The 17,203-nt window shown below is 45.1% G+C and overlaps 2 protein-coding genes across 3 annotated transcripts in view; one reads left to right on the top strand and one right to left on the bottom strand.

Moving 5' to 3' along the window:
* The window catches only part of LOC138444956 (UL16-binding protein 3-like), a 47,515-nt gene that overhangs the window by 8,026 nt on the left and 22,286 nt on the right, over nt 1-17,203 (top strand). The window contains exon 1 of one of the 2 annotated variants that reach the window (XM_069598703.1): nt 14,739-14,832. The exons of the other annotated variant lie outside the window; for it this stretch is intronic. Coding sequence (XP_069454804.1) covers nt 14,790-14,832 — 43 coding nt within the window. The 5' untranslated portion in view covers nt 14,739-14,789. Of the gene's footprint in view, nt 1-14,738; nt 14,833-17,203 lie in introns of those variants that run through there. 2 annotated transcript variants of the gene reach the window in all.
* Nucleotides 1,711-4,831, bottom strand: LOC138444971 (retinoic acid early transcript 1E-like). Its single transcript, XM_069598715.1, has 4 exons — nt 4,687-4,831; nt 3,219-3,482; nt 2,698-2,978; nt 1,711-1,850 (listed from the first exon to the last, which is right to left on the bottom strand). The coding sequence occupies exons 1-4, from the start codon at nt 4,757-4,759 to the stop codon at nt 1,842-1,844; spliced, it is 627 nt and encodes a 208-aa protein (XP_069454816.1). The 5' UTR covers nt 4,760-4,831; the 3' UTR covers nt 1,711-1,841.

Consider the following 17,203-nt stretch of genomic DNA (forward strand, 5'->3'; position numbering starts at 1 on the left):
GGAGACACAAGTTCAATCCCTGTCCGGGAAGATCCCACATGCTGTGAAACAGCTAAGCTCATGGGCCACAAATACTGAGGCTGTGCTCTGGAGCCTGGGAGCCTCAACTGCTGAGCCTGTGTGCCCCAACTTCTGAAGCCCGCAGCCTAGAGCCTGCGCTCTGCTACAAGAAGAGTCATCACAGTGAGCGGCTCTCGCACTGTAACTAGAGAGCAGCAAGTAGAGAAAGCCCACACACAGCAGTGAAGACCCAGCGTGACCAAAAAGAAATACATCTTAAAAAGATAATTCAGTTAAACTGCACAATCATGTAACACAACAAATAGGAGTAGCACAGCGTATCTATTCTTTTGTGTCCAGCACTTGCCTCTCAAATCCTTTTTATGAGGCATCTATGTTTTTACTGCAGTAATTCATTCTTTATTTATTGCGTTATACTGTTCCATTTCTGGCTATATCACACTTTATCCTTTCTTCTGTCCTGGATACATTTTTACACATTAACATGTTAGTATGTTAATATGCATATTAATCTACATGATAATTCAACTGGTAGCCTCATACTTTTGTGTCATGACATCTAGGCAGTTAGCACTTGACTGTGGTTTCTGCATATGTATTAATCTGCTAGGTCTCTAAAGAAAAGCTGGTTTTCTATACTCAGAACACCAAATATGCTACCAAAATGTGGGTTTTAGAAACTCTGCTCCAGGAACCAGGACTCCGACCAAACGTATACTTCCTATTGTATCACAACACAGACTATAACCACACACCGCCGACTGAGTGGTTTCAACAAGTCTTCCTGGAGGTGAGGATTTTATCACATGAATTAAGAACATTCAGCCCATAAAAGAACACGGTAACTTAACTATACATGAAAGTGAGTGTGAACACATAAATTATGTCTCATTAAATCACAGAAGTATATCCCTAATGCATTGTCTTCTTAACAGAATTAAAAAAATGCCAACCCTGCCCCCTATCCCAATTCCACCCCACATGAAGGGAAGTCTAATGGAAAGAATAGAACTGGAAGTCTTAATTGATTGTGAGCAAATATTTGACTTTTGCAAATCCTCAAAACGACCAAGTCAGTACATCTTAAGGGCCTATCAACAGCCATGGAAAGTGAAGGAATTCTTAAGCATAAGCTTCTTTAGCTTCTTGTTAAACCCCACTCTGAGTAGAAGGTAGTATATTAGATCAACAGCCAGACTGTCATCAAGGGTCAGCTTTTGCCACCCAGAGTTGGGTTAACATTGTACCTTCTCATAGTCCAGGGAGAAACATCCAAATGATGGAATAGCTGTTAGAACACTGGGGGAAATGTTCAGCTAGATAGTGCTATCATCAGAGAACAAAAGGTTTTTTTCATCAAAGGGCTGGGAAAGCCTGAGTAAGATCTCAGGACAACTCCCCACCCCACCACGTCTACATCTCAAACCTGGGGCCCCCAAAGGAGAAGACACTTGTCTTCATCCCCACCCCCACTGCACTGTCCTGCTGCCCACACCAGCCTCTTCTACCCCAACAACAGGGTGGTTCCCAACCCTACAGGGAAGTGTGGGGGCCCAAGACAAAGACAGAACATCATCTTGGTAAAGATGGGTTCAGTGGACAGTGGCTTGGTGAGACCCAAGGCTCACCTCTCCCAAGTCCTGACCAGAACATGCCTGCCTAGGAGCCAGAGGCTGGCTGGCTTCTCACCTGCTGTGGTCCCTGATTTCTTCATAAGATTCATGACGATGAAGCAATTAGAACTAACTGGGTGATGATCAATAGGATAATGCAAGCTACCAATCAGATGGATGCAGACTGGCTGATATCTGGGGCCATTATTAGTGGTTCTAAAATGAAAAAGCAAAAGCCTTGTGAAATCTAAGAATACACCTTCCTCAGCACCTGCTGTCCTTAGCGCCTGTCCCCCATATAGTTACTGACTCATGTGAAGGCACGCTTCAGGTCTGGGTATGGAAAGATTAATGGGCTTATGCTCTGTCTTCGTGGAGCTTATATTTCTCCTGAGTTGTGTTAGTTGCTCAGTCATGTCCAACTCTTTTGAGAACTCAAGGACTGTAGCCAACAGGCTCCTCTGTCCATGGGATTCTCTGGGCAAGAATACTAGAGTGGGTTACCATTTCCTACTCCAGGGGATCTTCCCAACCCAGGGATCGAACCCAGGTCTCCTGCCTTGCAGGCAGATTCTTTACCGTCTGAGTCACTGAGACAGCAAGTGTCCATCTGATTATCTTTCAGGTGGACATGTTTACTGTGAGGAGTCCTTTTTGAGGAGGACACAATTGGGGGCACTTAATTCTCTCTGGGAAGGAATAAGGGCTTCATTAAGTGACACTGGAGCTGGTTAAAGGCTCAGTATGACAGGAGGGAGAGAAGGCCTGGAAACATAATGCATATATAGATTTGGGGACCATCGTGCAGTGCCTGGGGTCTGGGTCATTGGTTAATGGGGAAGGAGGCTCCTGTGCTGAGGGAGGTGGGCTGGGACAGGAGGATGCTGGCAAGTTCTGTGCTATGCCCATCACTGACTGTCCAGACAGGAAGTCCACCAAGAGATCAGTCACTCCATCCATCCATCATATTTTCAATTACACACACATATGTGCTCACATCCACACATGAAGGCTCTACACCTTTGAAGAGAGCTGCCACCTCCCCCACACCCCGCTCAGGTACCTGTGGTCTCTGGAGCAGCATGTTCTCCCAGTGTTCCAGGAATTCCCTAAGCCAATAGCTGCAGTCTCCTGTTGAGATGGTCCTGAAATACTTTGCCAGTTCCTGGTCGTTCTCCCACTCCTCCTTGATGCCTGTGGCTCCAGGATCAATGACTGTCCAGGTTACGCTCATGGTGTCAAGGAGGAGGGCTGTCCGTCCATTGAGACTGAAGTGCAAGGATGCACCAGAGCATTGCTCAGCTTCACGTTGACAGCACATTTTGACCTGCAGGGTGGGAGGACCTGCAACCCCCACACACAATGAATCTTTCTGGACTCTCCACAGTCCCTCCTCCCCAGTCACTCAAATGTGTCTGCACATCTAGGGGCCTGTGATCTTCTGACCATGACCTCCCCCTCTTACCCATCAGGTCCACCGGGTCTTTAAAGCTGGATCGTGTTCAGTCCTTTCACAGGAATCCTCTCCTTGCATGCACTCTTTCTCTTGCTGTCTCCAGCTCCCCATCCCCTTCCCAAACTTACCCCTCGTCTCCTTTTTGTCCAGTTTGGTGACAGGCAGGACCATCTTGAGCTCTTTTCCTGCTTCTGCCAGTGTTTCGCTCAATCCGGTCCACACGTTCGTGTCGTTTACCTCCTTCCCCAGGAAACCCAAAGGTTTGACCTTGTTGCTGTCACTGTCATACTGAAGGAAAGGCTTTGTGTTCATGGAGGCCTGGACTCGACACCAGGGCTGGCCAGGTCTGGACTGAGATTTGATAGTGAGGTCAAGGCACAGAGAGTGGGCATCTGTGAGAGAAAACCACAGGTATGGCTGGGAGTTTTCTCCTCCAGGGCCTGGTTGCAGAGGGAGGGGTCTCTATCCCAGACCCCCTCCTCTGCTGCATCCTCAGTCCTGCCTCTCCTTTAACTGTCTGAGCTTTAGTTAAACACTTTGATGCCACCATGGATCTTTTCCGTCCATATACTATTAGCAGGAAGATTTATCTGATATATGGTGGCTCAGGCAGTAAAGAATCTGCCTGCAATGCAGGAGACCCAGGATTGATCCCTGGAGAAGGAAATGGCAATCCACTCCAGTATTCTTGCCTGGAGAATGGACAGAGGAGCCTACAGAGTGCATAGGCTGGCAAAGAGTTGGACACACCCATGGACGGAGGAGCCTGGTAGGCTACAGTCCATGGTGCCGCGAAGAGTCAGACACGACTGCGTGACTTCACTTTGACTTTTTACTTTCATGCACTGGAGAAGGAAATGGCAACCCACTCCAGTATTCTTGCCTGGAGAATGGACAGAGGAGCCTACAGAGTCTGTAGGCTGGCAAAGAGTTGGACACACCCATGGATGGAGGAGCCTGGTAGGCTACAGTCCATGGGGCCGCGAAGAGTCAGACACGACTGAGCGACTTCACTTTGACTTTTTACTTTCATGCATTGGAGAAGGAAATGGCAACCCACTCCAGTATTCTTGCCTAGAGAATCCCAGGGGTGGGAGAGCCTGGAGGGCTGCCGTCTATGGGGTCACTGAGTTGGACACAACTGAAGTGACTTAGCAGCAGCAGCAGCAGCAGCAGCAGCAAGTGACTAAATATGCACATGCCAGCTTGTGAGGCAGCAAAAACAGAAGACAGTGTCTGGTTTCTAGAGACTTCAAATCTATCTGAACAGACAAGACTTTCAACAGAATGGGGAGAAGGATGCCATAGGACACATGCCGCATTCACGATGGGCCCCTGGTCATCAGGAAAGTCTTACTGGAGTAGGAGGTGGGGCTTGCCAGGAGAGGGAACGCTGCTACAGGAGCACAGGCCCAGGCACCATGCCTTGGGTGGGGTCCCGGAAGGCAGGGTGTCATCTCCTGGGCAGCCAGTCCAGCTAAACCACACCCTGTCCTAAGAGCAGGTGGACAGGCGCCCACCAGGGTGGAGCCCCTTCCCTCCCCATTTTCTCATGTCCTCCCTCCCCCACCAGAGCCCCAGATCCAGGACACTCACTGCCCAGAGTCTTCCCGGCTTCTGTCAGCAGTAGTGTCAGCAAAAGACGACCTGCACTGTGAGCCACTGACATTCCTCCCTGCAGTTTTAGGAGAGTGACCAGCAAAAGGTAGTCTGGGCTGTGTCTATACCTCTGTCTCCTGGCACTGCCCAAAGTCTTCAGTCCTAGACTGAGGAAGCCCTGTTGAAATACAAGAAAAATAACACTTATACCCAGGAAGTATTTCTTGAGTTTCAAATGTAATTACTCATTAAAAAAAAAAATAGTCATGACATTACAAAGCCAAATTCACTTTGAATAACTATCCTCCCTCCAAAAAAGCCCCTTTCTGGTGTGAGCAAGCAAAGCCCACGTTTTGTTGGCTCTTCTGCTCATTCCTTGAACCACTTCCTTCTCTGATCTTTCTTTGAACTCACTTCCTCCCTCACCCACAGGGCACCAGCACTGGTACCCTCCGCTGCCATCTCCTGCTCAGTTATCCCTTCTTTTCTCCTACATCCACTTTCCATCCTAACCTCTCAAACTTTCTCTGTAATGATTACGATTCCCTACATGGTAGTCACTCAGTTGTGTCCGACTCTTTGTGACCCCATGGACTGTAGAGCCTGCCAGGCTACTCTGTCCATGGGATTCTCCAGGCAAGAATACTGGAGTGGGTTGTCATTCCCTTCTGTTAATCAAACTAGCAGCCGCCGACCCCACCAGGTCTGTCATATCGGAGGAGGGTGTACAACAGAGTCCAATAGTCCTGTTGGAGCCGAGCTCCAGAACAGCCAGGAATTTATTATCGTTTGCTCATCTGCAAGTGGCAAAGGCCTCCTAGGGACCCAGAGAAGCAAGCTCACCGCAAAACATTGGCGGATCTTCCCTAGTCAAGCAGCAGCAGCGGCCCCCTCCCGCCTTTCCCAGCTCCCTCCACTATGCTACCCGTCTCCAGCACGACATCCGCCGCGCAGGTGGCTCAACCCCGCGGTCTTCTGACTGGTGGCTTCGGGGCGGCAAGAGTAGACAGAACATTTGCTGGGGCCCGTCCTGGTTTCGTCCTCACCCCCCACTCCTTCTCCGCACCCGGCTCCTGCGATCGGCGGGGCGCGGTCCTCACCTGCACGGTCCAGCCAAGGTCTCTTCTGCGTAGGTTGAGGCTGTCGAGTTCACAACGACAAGGGAAGTTCAGAAACTCTCCTCGGGGTTTCGTTTTGGGGTTTTCAGTTTGAATCGCTCTTTCGAATCTTAGCCCGACGCCCCGTGGCCCCGGCTCGGGGGAAGCTCGGCCGGCGGCTTCGGAGAGGCGTCGCTGGAGCGCGGACCCCGGGCGGCAGCGGAAGAGGGGCCCCGGGCCGAGGGGCTGCGGTCGGGGGACGTCGCCCCGGGAGGCCCGCCCGGCCGGTGAATGAGTCTCTGTAAGGCAGTGCCCAGGGCTGGGGGGTGATGACCAGGCACTTTCCGGTTGTCAGTCTGGGCGCCGCCGCGGTGACTTCGGGGACCCAGGACCTGGGACGGGGCCGGCCAACGAGCCACGGGCGACTTCTCAGTCCTGCCCGGGTGAGTTTCCAGGCTCTCAGGCTCCGCCCCTCTCTTCTCTATCAGCCTTTCCCCTGTTTCCTGGCCACCTGACCAGCTGCCCCAAGTCAGTCCTTCATGGATGGCATTCTTTATAAGGGCAGCTCAGTTAGAACTGGACACGGAACAACAGACTGGTTCCAACTAGGAAAAGGAGTACACCAAGGCTATATATTGTCACCCTGCTTATTTAACTTATATGCAGAGTACATGATGAGAAACGCTGGGCTGGAAGGAAGCCCAGGTTGGAATCAAGATTGCCAGGAGAAATATCAATAACCTCAGATATGCAGATGACACCACTCTTATGGCAGAAAGTGAAGAGGAACTAAAGAGCCTCTTAATGAAAATGAAAGAGGAGAGTGAAAAAGTTGGCTCGACATTCAGAAAACGAAGATCATGGCATTTGGTCCCATCACTTAATGGGAAATAGATGGGGAAACAGTGGAAACAGTGTCAGACTTTATTTTTCTGGGCTCCAAAATCACTGCAGATGGTGACTGCAGATGTGAAATTAAAAGTCGCTTACTCCTTGAAGGAAAGTTATTACCAACCTAGACAGCATATTAAAAAGCAGGGACATTACTTTGTCAACAGAGGTCAGTCAAGTCAAGGCTATGGGTTTTCCAGTGGTCATGTATGAATGTGAGAGTTGGACTAGAAAGAAAGCTGAGTGCAGAAGAATTGATGCTTTTGAACTGTGGTGTTGGAGAAGAGTCTTGAAAGTCCCTTGGATAGCAAGGGAATCCGACCAGTCCACCCTAAAGGAGTTCAGTCCTGGGTATTCATTGGTAGGACTGATGTTGAAGCTGAAACTCCAATATTTTGGCCACCTGATGTGAAGAGCTGGCTCATTTGAAAAGACCCTGATGCTGGGAAAGATTGAGGGCAGGAGGAAAAGGGGATGACAGAGGATGAGATGGTTGGATAGCATCACCGACTCAATGGACATGGTTTGGGTGGACTCTGGGAGTTGGTGATGAACAGGGAGGCCTGGCATACTGCAGTTCATGGGGTCGCAAAGAGTCGGACACGACTGAGTGACTGAACTGAACTGAAATAAATAGATGAGCTAAATAAAATACATGGCAGCAGGCTGTTTATTCTTCCGACATTCTGTTACTCCCACCGCCTTTCTAGGTGGTCTGTGATCAAGTCTGGGACAAGTTAGAGGGTGCAGGGCACCACCCCACTCCTAGGGACAGTCCTTCTCTGTTCCTCCCCAACAGTGGTTCCACGTTCACCTTGAACCTCCAGGGTCCGAGGGACACGGTCTTCCCCAGCACCCCTCACTTCACACTGCCTCCCACACGGAATGTCTGTTGTGTATTGGTTTGATCTGATTTCAAATCCACTTGCTTTTGACTTAAATGAAGTTGTACTACTTGTTTATGACTTAAATGAAATGTTCTAGTCCACTTGTTTATAACAAAAACAAAAAAGTTAGTTTTTCATGGTAAAGTTATTTTGAGACTAGAATGATGTAAGATGTGACAGCGTGTCCTTTCATCCGTTGTGGTTCCTCAGCACTTTTTAGATCATCTGCCATGGGTCCTCCCTGGGAGCTTGTCCAGAGAGCACACCCATTATGGAGTGTGAGTTCTTTATCTATTCTGATGTCAGTCACTTACCAGATATATGTGAGCTCGTTCTTGTGTTCAGCCGCTCGGTTGTGTTTGCTTCTTTGCGACCCTATGGACTGTAGACCGTCAGGCTCCCCTATCCATGGGATTTGCCAGGCAAGAATACTGGAGAGAGTTGCTATGTCCTCCTCCAGGGAATCTTCCTGATCCAGGATCAAACTTGTGTCTCCTGCGTTGGCAGGCAGATTCTTTACCAATGAGCCACCTGGAAGCCCTACCAGACACATGACTTGCAAATATCTTCTCTCATTTTTTCACTTTCTTCATGGTATCCTTTAAAAAGGAATTTTCTTTTAATTTTGAAAAAGTCTTTTTTTTCTGTTGTCTTTTGTGGCTAGTATTGTATTTAAGAAGAGTTTTGTCAAATGCAAAGGCAAAGATTCACTCATCTTTTCTTCTAAGACTTTCATAGTTTTGTCTCTTCAGTGTATGTCTATGATCCAATTTGAGTTAATTTTGTATATGGTGTTAGGGGGCGGGTCAACCTCATTCTTTTGCATGTAACTCTCCAGTTGCCCCAGCACCTTTTGCTGAAAACACTCTTCTTTGCCCATGACTTGAAAATTAATTGACCATTGTTGACTTAAAAAATAGTCACAACCTAAAAGTTGAGAGCTGCGTTTTATTTGGCGGAAATTTTTCAGACATAAATCCCAGAGGTAGCATCTCAAGTAGCCTTGAGAGAATTCTTCCAAGAAGGCAGCGAGGAGGACTCAGGTGATGTAGAAGTTTGCAACAGAGGGCAGGTAGTCTGAACATCAAAAGTATTTTTGTGAATTAAAGAAAACCAGATATCTCAAGTTAGGGAATTTAGTGCTTTCCTATATGTGGGAAGATGCAAGAGTCTGGGCTCACTGAAATCACTCCTTTCATATGCATCTCAGCTCTCTGAGGCCACTTGTCTGTGTCTTCACCTTCCAAGTTCCTCAGGGCTCCCAGTAGCAAGTGGCTGCAGCCTGATTCCTGCCATATCACACAGGTGTTCTTTTCCCTCCTGAGTGCTCTGGAGGGCCGGAATCGCTGATGACTGTGGCATCCTTTACTGACATAACAGGAAATATTCCATTTTCCAGTCCCTTCCCTTGGTCAGAAATTCGACCGATATTTGGGAGACATTTCGTGACCAATTTTGGTCCCACGGTGCTGGGAGGCTCATCCCAGGTCAGGTGAAGGTTTTCGTTGATATATCGCTCCAGGTGTTAGTTTCTGGATTAGACCCATTGATAGAGAATGAAAGATTTTCTGGGTCCTCTGTCTTTTAAGCTATTGTGATCCAGGAGATAGTTCCCTTCTTTTCTTTCCCCATACCTAGAGTCACACTATTATAATTATTGATCACATACAGAACTAAATATTTGATTAATTGTTTTAAGTCACTGTTCCATTTGTTGGAAGCCTGGTTATACACTCTAAGAGACAACAATCTTATAAAATATAATATAGGTAATGTAGCTGTTAATAGCCAGAGAAGGCAATGGCACCCCACTCTAGTACTCTTGCCTAGAAAATCCCATGGATGGAGGAGCCTGGAAGGCTGCAGTCTATGGGGTCGCTGAGGGTCGGATACGACTGAGCGTCTTCACTTTCACTTTTCACTTTCATGCATTGGAGAAGGAAATGGCAACCCACTCCAGTGTTCTTGCCTGGAGAATCCCAGGGACGGGGGAGCCTGGTGGGCTGCCATCTATGGGGTCACACAGAGTTGGACACGACTGAAGTGACTTAGCAGCGACAGCAGCAGCAGCAGCTGTTAATAGCAACATTGACAGAGTCATAGTGTAGTAGAGACACGGACATAAACAATTTGGAAACGAAAAATAAGTTAAAACAAAGATTAGTATCACTAGTTGTAATCCAGTTGTAATAAACCATCAAATCCATAGGAGAGCCAGCTGGAGAATCCAAATTTTGCCAGTATCAGGTAGAGAGAAAAAGTTAAATGTCTCATCTTTGTTTACAAAAGCTTCATATATCAACTTGGGACAGTATCAGAGAAAAAGGTTTACTGGAAGACAGATTCAAGTTAGTATGTTTTCTGAAATTAAAGTGATAAATTATATTTATCTATTTAGTGTCATGTACTTAACTCCTATTGATCTGCAGGAATTAGTCAAGTTTTCTATTATAGTTGTCATTTATCATCCAGTTTAGCAGCATTACCTAAAGGCTATCAGAAACTTACATTTGTTTAAACAGGTTCTTTTTATGAGTCTTTTTGAAAATCTTTATTTTGTACAAGCAATGTAAAATTATAATACTCTATGAAGGACAAATTTAAAATAGTTTAGTTAAAACTTTGAATACAATGTAATTTGCAAGAAACTTGGATATTTCTGTAACATATAACCTTTTAGGATAATAATTAGAATTATGACTGATAACATTATATCAGGACATATCAGATGTTAGGGATAAATTTTGGAATATCTTTATCAATGACATTTACCTATACATTACAACCTAAAGTTTACCTTCAATAACTTGACAATGTTTTTGAATTAAAAATAAACTTAATTTAGTATTTCTCTCTGAGATGTCTCAGAGATTTTTTTTGAAGCATCTCAGAGTCAGCTGGAGGCTAAAGGAGTTTTAGTTAGATTTTACTATTTGGGAAGTTTGTTAGAAATATTAAAAAAAGTTTTAAAACAACAGGATCATAGGTCACTGAAACAGTACTTATTCACTTCACCAAAGTCACAAAAACAGTAAATATGGCTCGCCTAAGGGCACAGAAACTCATGCAATTTGTTTTCAAACAGGAGCACTTTTAACAGAAAGAGAAATCAAATTCCAGTCTTGCATTAGCTCACTTAACAAAATCCATTTAGTTAGCTTCAAGGCTCAGAGGGTAAAGCATCTGCCTACAATGCGGGAGACCCGGGTTCAGTCCCTGGGTTGGGAAGATCTCCTGGAGAAGGAAATGGCAACCCACTCCAATATTCTTGCCTGGAAAATCCCATAGACGGAAAAGCCTGGTAGGCTACAGTCCATGGGGTCGCTAAGAGTCGGACACAACTGAGCGACTTCACTTAGCACTTAGGTGTTGTTTATCCTAACTATGTATAAAATTTTCCTCCTCAGGCTTCTTTTGCATAATCTCTCATCACTTTCTGTATTCATCCTGTCTCTCATTTTTCCATCTAAATATGCTCACCCAGCTAATTTTTTTCCTCCATAAAATGTAATCTCATTTCTCATATCTTTTTTAACTGAAAACATATATTTTACTTCTTACTATATACTGAAATGTTACTATATTATTCCTTATAGCTTTAGTGACATGTTTAAATTAGAATCCTCAGCACTTAAAACCTTACTTTTTAGTAAAAGCTAAGAATTAAGCAATGGACTGTCTTTTACACTGGCATTTTATAGACTAACGGTTATCATAAACACTAGTGATAAGTCTTTAAAACTTTTGTTCTCTTATAGAGAACATCTCAATGTGATAGAAACATTTTTTGATATTTCTAAAAGGAGATCAGCCCTGGGATTTCTTTGGAAGGAATGATGCTAAAGCTGAAGCTCCAGTACTTTGGCCACCTCATGCGAAGAATTGACTCATTGGAAAAGACTCTGATGCTGGGAGGGATTGAGGGCAGGAGGAGAAGGGGAAGACAGAGGATGAGATGGCTGGATGGCATCACGGACTCATGGACGTGAGTCTGAGTGAACTCCGGGAGTTGGTGATGGACAGGGAGGCCTGGCATGCTCTGATTCATGGGGTTGCAAAGAGTCGGACACAACTGAGCGAGTGAACTGATCTGAGCTGAAATACCTTTAGTGTTTTTTAGTAATTGATGTTTCAGTATATTTTATTTAATAAACTTTTATCACTTAAATTAACACAGTTCTAGGACTTTCAGTTCGTCAGTCATTTCAGTTGCTCAGTCATGTCCAACTCTTTGCAACCCCCTGGACTGCAGCATTCCAGGCTTTCCTGTCCATCACCAACTCCTGGAGTTCATTCAGACTCACATCCATCGAGTCAGTGATGCCATCCAGCCATCTCTGCTCAAACTCAGTTATCAAATATCTAGAAAGATTATTTTAGGTAGACATTTCTAAAATATAATTATTTTAAAGAGTTTATCCCAATGTTTTTATCTCATTTACATTTACTTTCAGATTTCATAATATCGTCATTTTTCTTATAACAGATCTAGTAAGGTCTTATGTATTAAATCTAGGTACAATAAGGAGTTACATAATTTTGATGAGTCTTGACATGTCTATATCAATTAGATAAACAAACAAACATTAATACCAGATATTAACTTAATATTGAATATTTGCCAGTTCACGTGAACCTGAAAGTTATTTAGCCACTGTCTTTAAATGTAAGTGCTTTTTAGTAAAATTAAATAGTTATTTATAAATCTAATCTTGATAAAACTTTTTAGAAGTAGAGATATCTCATATGTATAATGTATACACAGAAATATACAGGCAAAACCAGAGATCTCATAGCTTCACTTAAAAGCTTAACCATGAATCGGGTATTACAATATAAAGTTATTAGTTTACAAAGAACAGCTGAAATACATTAACATTGTTTGCTCAGATGACAAAGGCTTTGCTATCTGTGCAGTTTGGTTAACAGAACATTCCCAGCGCTTTTAATTTTAAAGCTGCCACTTTTCCCCTTGGTTTCAACTCTTGTCTGATGGAGCTAATTAGGCTCAGTCTCAGTCCTTGGGGCTTGTATTTACACTTTGGTTTGTAAGAGATTTCTAAGAGAAAGCCAGTTGCTTTTATAGTTTTCTAAAGAACAGTTCTGTCACCTAAAGATATTAAAATCAGTGACAAGATCTTTAACAAAACTGAAACTTCTTTTACTAATTGTCTGTTTTAGAACTTTAGAGTTTAACTTACCATGCCTTCAAAGGTTTATATAAAGTATTTAGCAAAGATCCTTTTGAGTTTACAAATTACACCCAAAGCAAAATCACTATTTTTATTAGTCCTAGTATGTTAGTTCCCAGTTGTTTTTTTTTTTTTTCCCTTTCTTGTGTGGCTCGGGTAACATTATTGGTTAGTACGTTTAGTTATTATCTCCTGGGTGGCAATCTATATCTCTTGTCTTATAATTCCACGCAGGAGAACTATTCTCCAGTGAAACATGTCTATCTCATAGTATAGTTAAACAAGAGATTTAACCATTTTCTATAAATCCATTTAAATGTACCAATTTTATATACTCTTATCTAAATTCCATTAACTTGTATACCCTTTAACTTTAGTTTCTATCATTATTGTTGTTGTTCAGTAGCTCAGTCACATCCAACTTTTTGTGACTCCATGGACGGTAGCCCACCAGGCTCCTCTGTCCATGGATTTCCCAGGCAAGAATACTGGAGTGGGTTGCCATTTCCTTCTCCAGACGATCATCCTGACCCAGCGTTCGAACCTATGTCACCTGCATCACAGGCGGATTCTTTACCACTGAGCCACAGGGGAAGCATATTGGAATTTTTTTTTTCTTTTTTTCCCTGTCCATTTTATCTTGTTTTATATAAAAAGCTCTGGGATCCCCAGAGTGGGGTTGAGCCAAGATGGTCAGGCCCCTTGGTCTAATTCTTGCCCCAAATAACTGTTGGTCAGATATCTCCATGTGAATTTTTCTAGCCCCTTAAATAATGGCTGCAGCCTGATGGCTGCTAGATCATAGGTGTTCTTCCTGAGTGCCCTTAGGGCTCACCAGCTCTCGTAGGAAGGCTGAGCAATCACTGGTGGCTATAGCATCCTCATTTGCTGATATGGCAGAAGATATTCCATTTCTCACTTTCTTAAACATCTTTTATCTCCCCTAAGCCTACATCCTTCTCCTCTCTCATTTCCTTATTAATGTGATATTTTGTGTGTGTATGATATAAACTGCTTTTTATTATTTATTAAAATTTTTTTGGATTGTGGTTTTGAGATATCTATTATGTAAGTTTCAGGTATACAGCGCAGTGATTCACAATGTTAACATGTTATTCTCCGCTTATAGTTATAAAATATTGACTCTATTCCCTGTGCTGTACAATTAAAGGTAGTATTTAAGTCTGAATTCTAAGGAGATACTCATTTTTCCGTGGGTATCTCCCATATATACATGAGGTATACATGTTAATAAACTTAGCCACCTGATGCAAAGAACTGACTCATTGGAAAAGACCCTGATGCTGGGAAAGATTGAAGGCAGGAGAAGGGGACAACAGAGGATGAGGTGGTTGGGTGGCATCACTGACTCGATGGACATGAGTTTGAGTAAATTCTGGGAGTTGGTGATAGACAGGGAAGCGAGTTCGATCCCTGGGTTGGGAAGTTCCCCTGGAGAAAGAAATGGCAACCCACGCCAGTATTCTTACCTGGAAAATCCCTGCTGGGCTACAGTCAGTGGGGTTGCAAAGAATCAGACATTCCTGAGCTACTAACACATGTATCCTCCAAAGGCTCACAGTCTGCCTGGACACACAGGATGTTCAGCAGATAGTGAAGAGGCAGAACATCCTGGAAAACGTGGTAAATGAACACGGGGCGCAGGGTGGCCAGAGGCCTCCTGGGGAAGAAGGTAGGACACAGCAACAGGCAGAGTGAAGAGGAAGACTAGAGGCAGGAGTTATAAACCAAGGGTCTGCTTTCCAGAAGATCCAGAGAAAGGCGCAGTGCCAGGAGGGGTCTACCTTGGGGTCTAAGAGGCAAGATTCCAGAGCAGTGATGAAAGAGATGTTCACATATTGGGATATAGGGAAGTCATTCTGGCTTATACATGAGTTTACCTGAATTTTATGTTAGTTAAGATAGCCTGTTTGTGGCCTATCAAACATACACTGTACATCTGCTTTAATTGCTATGGAAAAGGACACCCTGACCAGAAGGAAAGAATGTCCATGCTAAAAATGAAGAATTAAATGCCCTTCCTCCTGGGATTCCAATGCTGGTCCTTCTTTGAGGGTAAGACGCCCTTCCCAGGGGCCAAGGCTGTACCGACTGGATGTGTACATGCTGGTCTGTTCTTTCTTGAATCATTGGAGAAATATAAGCCTCACTTCTTTAATGTTCTTTGTTCTGACGAGATATAAGACTGTGCAGAAAACCCTGCTTCTCTGGAGCATTTTCTCAGAGTAATCTGAAAGCTGGCTACTGGGCTAGTTGTTCGTTTGGCTCCAACAGAACTCTTTTCTATTCTTATAAATTGTTTCTTGGTTATTTCTGTTGACAGAGGGCCAGGCTCTCTCTCAAACACTGGGAGGGGACAACTTCCCTGGTACCTCCTGGCTAATCTACAGGCCCCTTTAAACACACTTGGAAATCAGACAGACACACACACACACACATCTGAAGAAAGAAACAGGCAAAGCCCCAAGCACCTAGCTCAGAAGATTGAGGGAAGGATGAGAAAGACTCATCTTCTTCCTTCACCAAGACAGAGTTCCCTCCTCCTTGGCTGACGGGACCCAGCTCTGCAGAACAATGACCAATTCCAAGAGAGAGAAAAAGCATCGCGCAGCCATGCTCCAGAGACAAGGCAGAGGCAGGAGCCTCAGCTTCACCTAAGGGCACAGGGATGGGAGGCCAGGCCTGAAGCCGCAGCCCCTCCTGCCCTTCCAAGTCCTGTGCTTCTGTTAGGGGTGGATCCCCAGAAGTGGTACCGACCCAGGTTCTGGTGAGGGAGGCAACAGTGGGCCTCTGGGCTGGACACTGGTGTTTGTCAGGTGGAATAACATTCAAGCTTTGTCCTCACTCCAAGGACAAAGTTAGTGGCAAAAGTTGAGCTCTGCTGAAGCAGAGATGAGGTGCCCACTCCTGAGGTTAAGGAAGACTTCCCTGGGTGCACATGTGCAGGAAGGCTTCTTGGAGGTCAAAAAGGGAGCCCCCCCCCCCCCACCATAAAAAGTGTGAACATGTACCTATAGGCCTCTGTGGTGGGATCCAACTTAGAAAAACATTGCACATGTTACAGTTCACAAGGGGCTCATAGCGTATTGTTAAAATATGGCCCATTGTGGTGACCTGACAATCAAGGGATGAAGTCACAGTGGCCACATTGCCCTGGGGGGCAGACTGTACCTTCCTTAAGGCGATATCCTGTTTTCCCCTGCTGGTGCCAGTTTCTCAAGACTACGTGACCACCCGACCCTGAGACCCCTTTGACTAAGTGACCGTAAGACCCCAGCTGCAGGCTAAAGACAAACTGAGGCCCCCTTCCTCCAGGGCACAATTTCCCATCCATAGGGTATAAGAAGGCTTGGCTGTAAAAAGAGAGCACTGGTTTCTCTCCCTAGCCAGTCACTTTCTTTCTTTCTTCCTATAATAAATCTTTCTCTGCTTGAATGCCTGGCTCACTCTCTTATTCATCACGTTTGCCTTACGTTTCTGGTGCTGAAACATGGGAGGGAAGACCCACTGCGGCTAGGTGGGCTCCGCTCCTGAGCCCACCTTTAGTGGTTCCCTCCCTTGGACCTTGCTAAGAAACTGAAGGGAGTCCCCAGGATGAGACTCTCCACTTGCCTTCCTGGACTGACATCCACACACAGGCTCTAATTTCATCAGCTGCAGGGGTGAGTGAATTCCTGCTCTCTGGGATCCTCTTTCTCTGGTCTGGTTTTTGAAGCCCTAGAGCTAGGCAGAGGATCCCCTCAGCCCTTGGGCCCTGCTCCCACTTTGAAATAGGGGATGCCCATTTCAAAAAAATAAAATGCTGAGCACCGAAGAATTGGTGCTTTTGAACTATAGTGTGGTGTTGGAGAAGACTCTTGAGAGTCCCTTGAATAGCAAGGAGATCTAACCAGTCCATCCTGAACAAAATCAATCCTGAATATTCATTGGAAGGACTGATGCTGAAGCTGAAACTCCAATCCTTTGGCCACCTGATGTGAAGAACTGACTCATTAGAAAATACCCTGATGCTGGGAAAGATTAAAGGCAGGAAGAGAAGGGGATGACAGAGGAGGAGGTGGTTGGATGGCATCACGGATTCAATGGACATGAGTTTGAATAAACTCCGGGAGTTGGACAGGGAAGCCTGGTGTGCTGCAGTCTATCAGGTTGCAAAGAGTCGGATACGACTGAGTGACTGAACTGAACTGATATCAAGGTAGACCCTGCCGCTATCTGGCTGTCTGAGAAGCCCGTGAGAGTGGGTACGCCTTTTCTTTGAGACTTTTCTCCTCGTTTTTCTCTCTCCCTAGTTTGCCCTCCCTCCCTATTTGTCTATAATGGGAAATTCTCAGTCCCAACCTACAAAATCTACCCCTTTAGGCTGCCTTCTCCAAAACCTAAAAACCTTGGGTTTTCAAGGAGAGATAAGGCCAATGCAACTCAC

This window comes from Ovis canadensis, chromosome 8 (assembly GCF_042477335.2).
Source record: "Ovis canadensis isolate MfBH-ARS-UI-01 breed Bighorn chromosome 8, ARS-UI_OviCan_v2, whole genome shotgun sequence".
In the NCBI taxonomy this organism is placed as follows: Eukaryota; Metazoa; Chordata; class Mammalia; order Artiodactyla; family Bovidae; genus Ovis; species Ovis canadensis.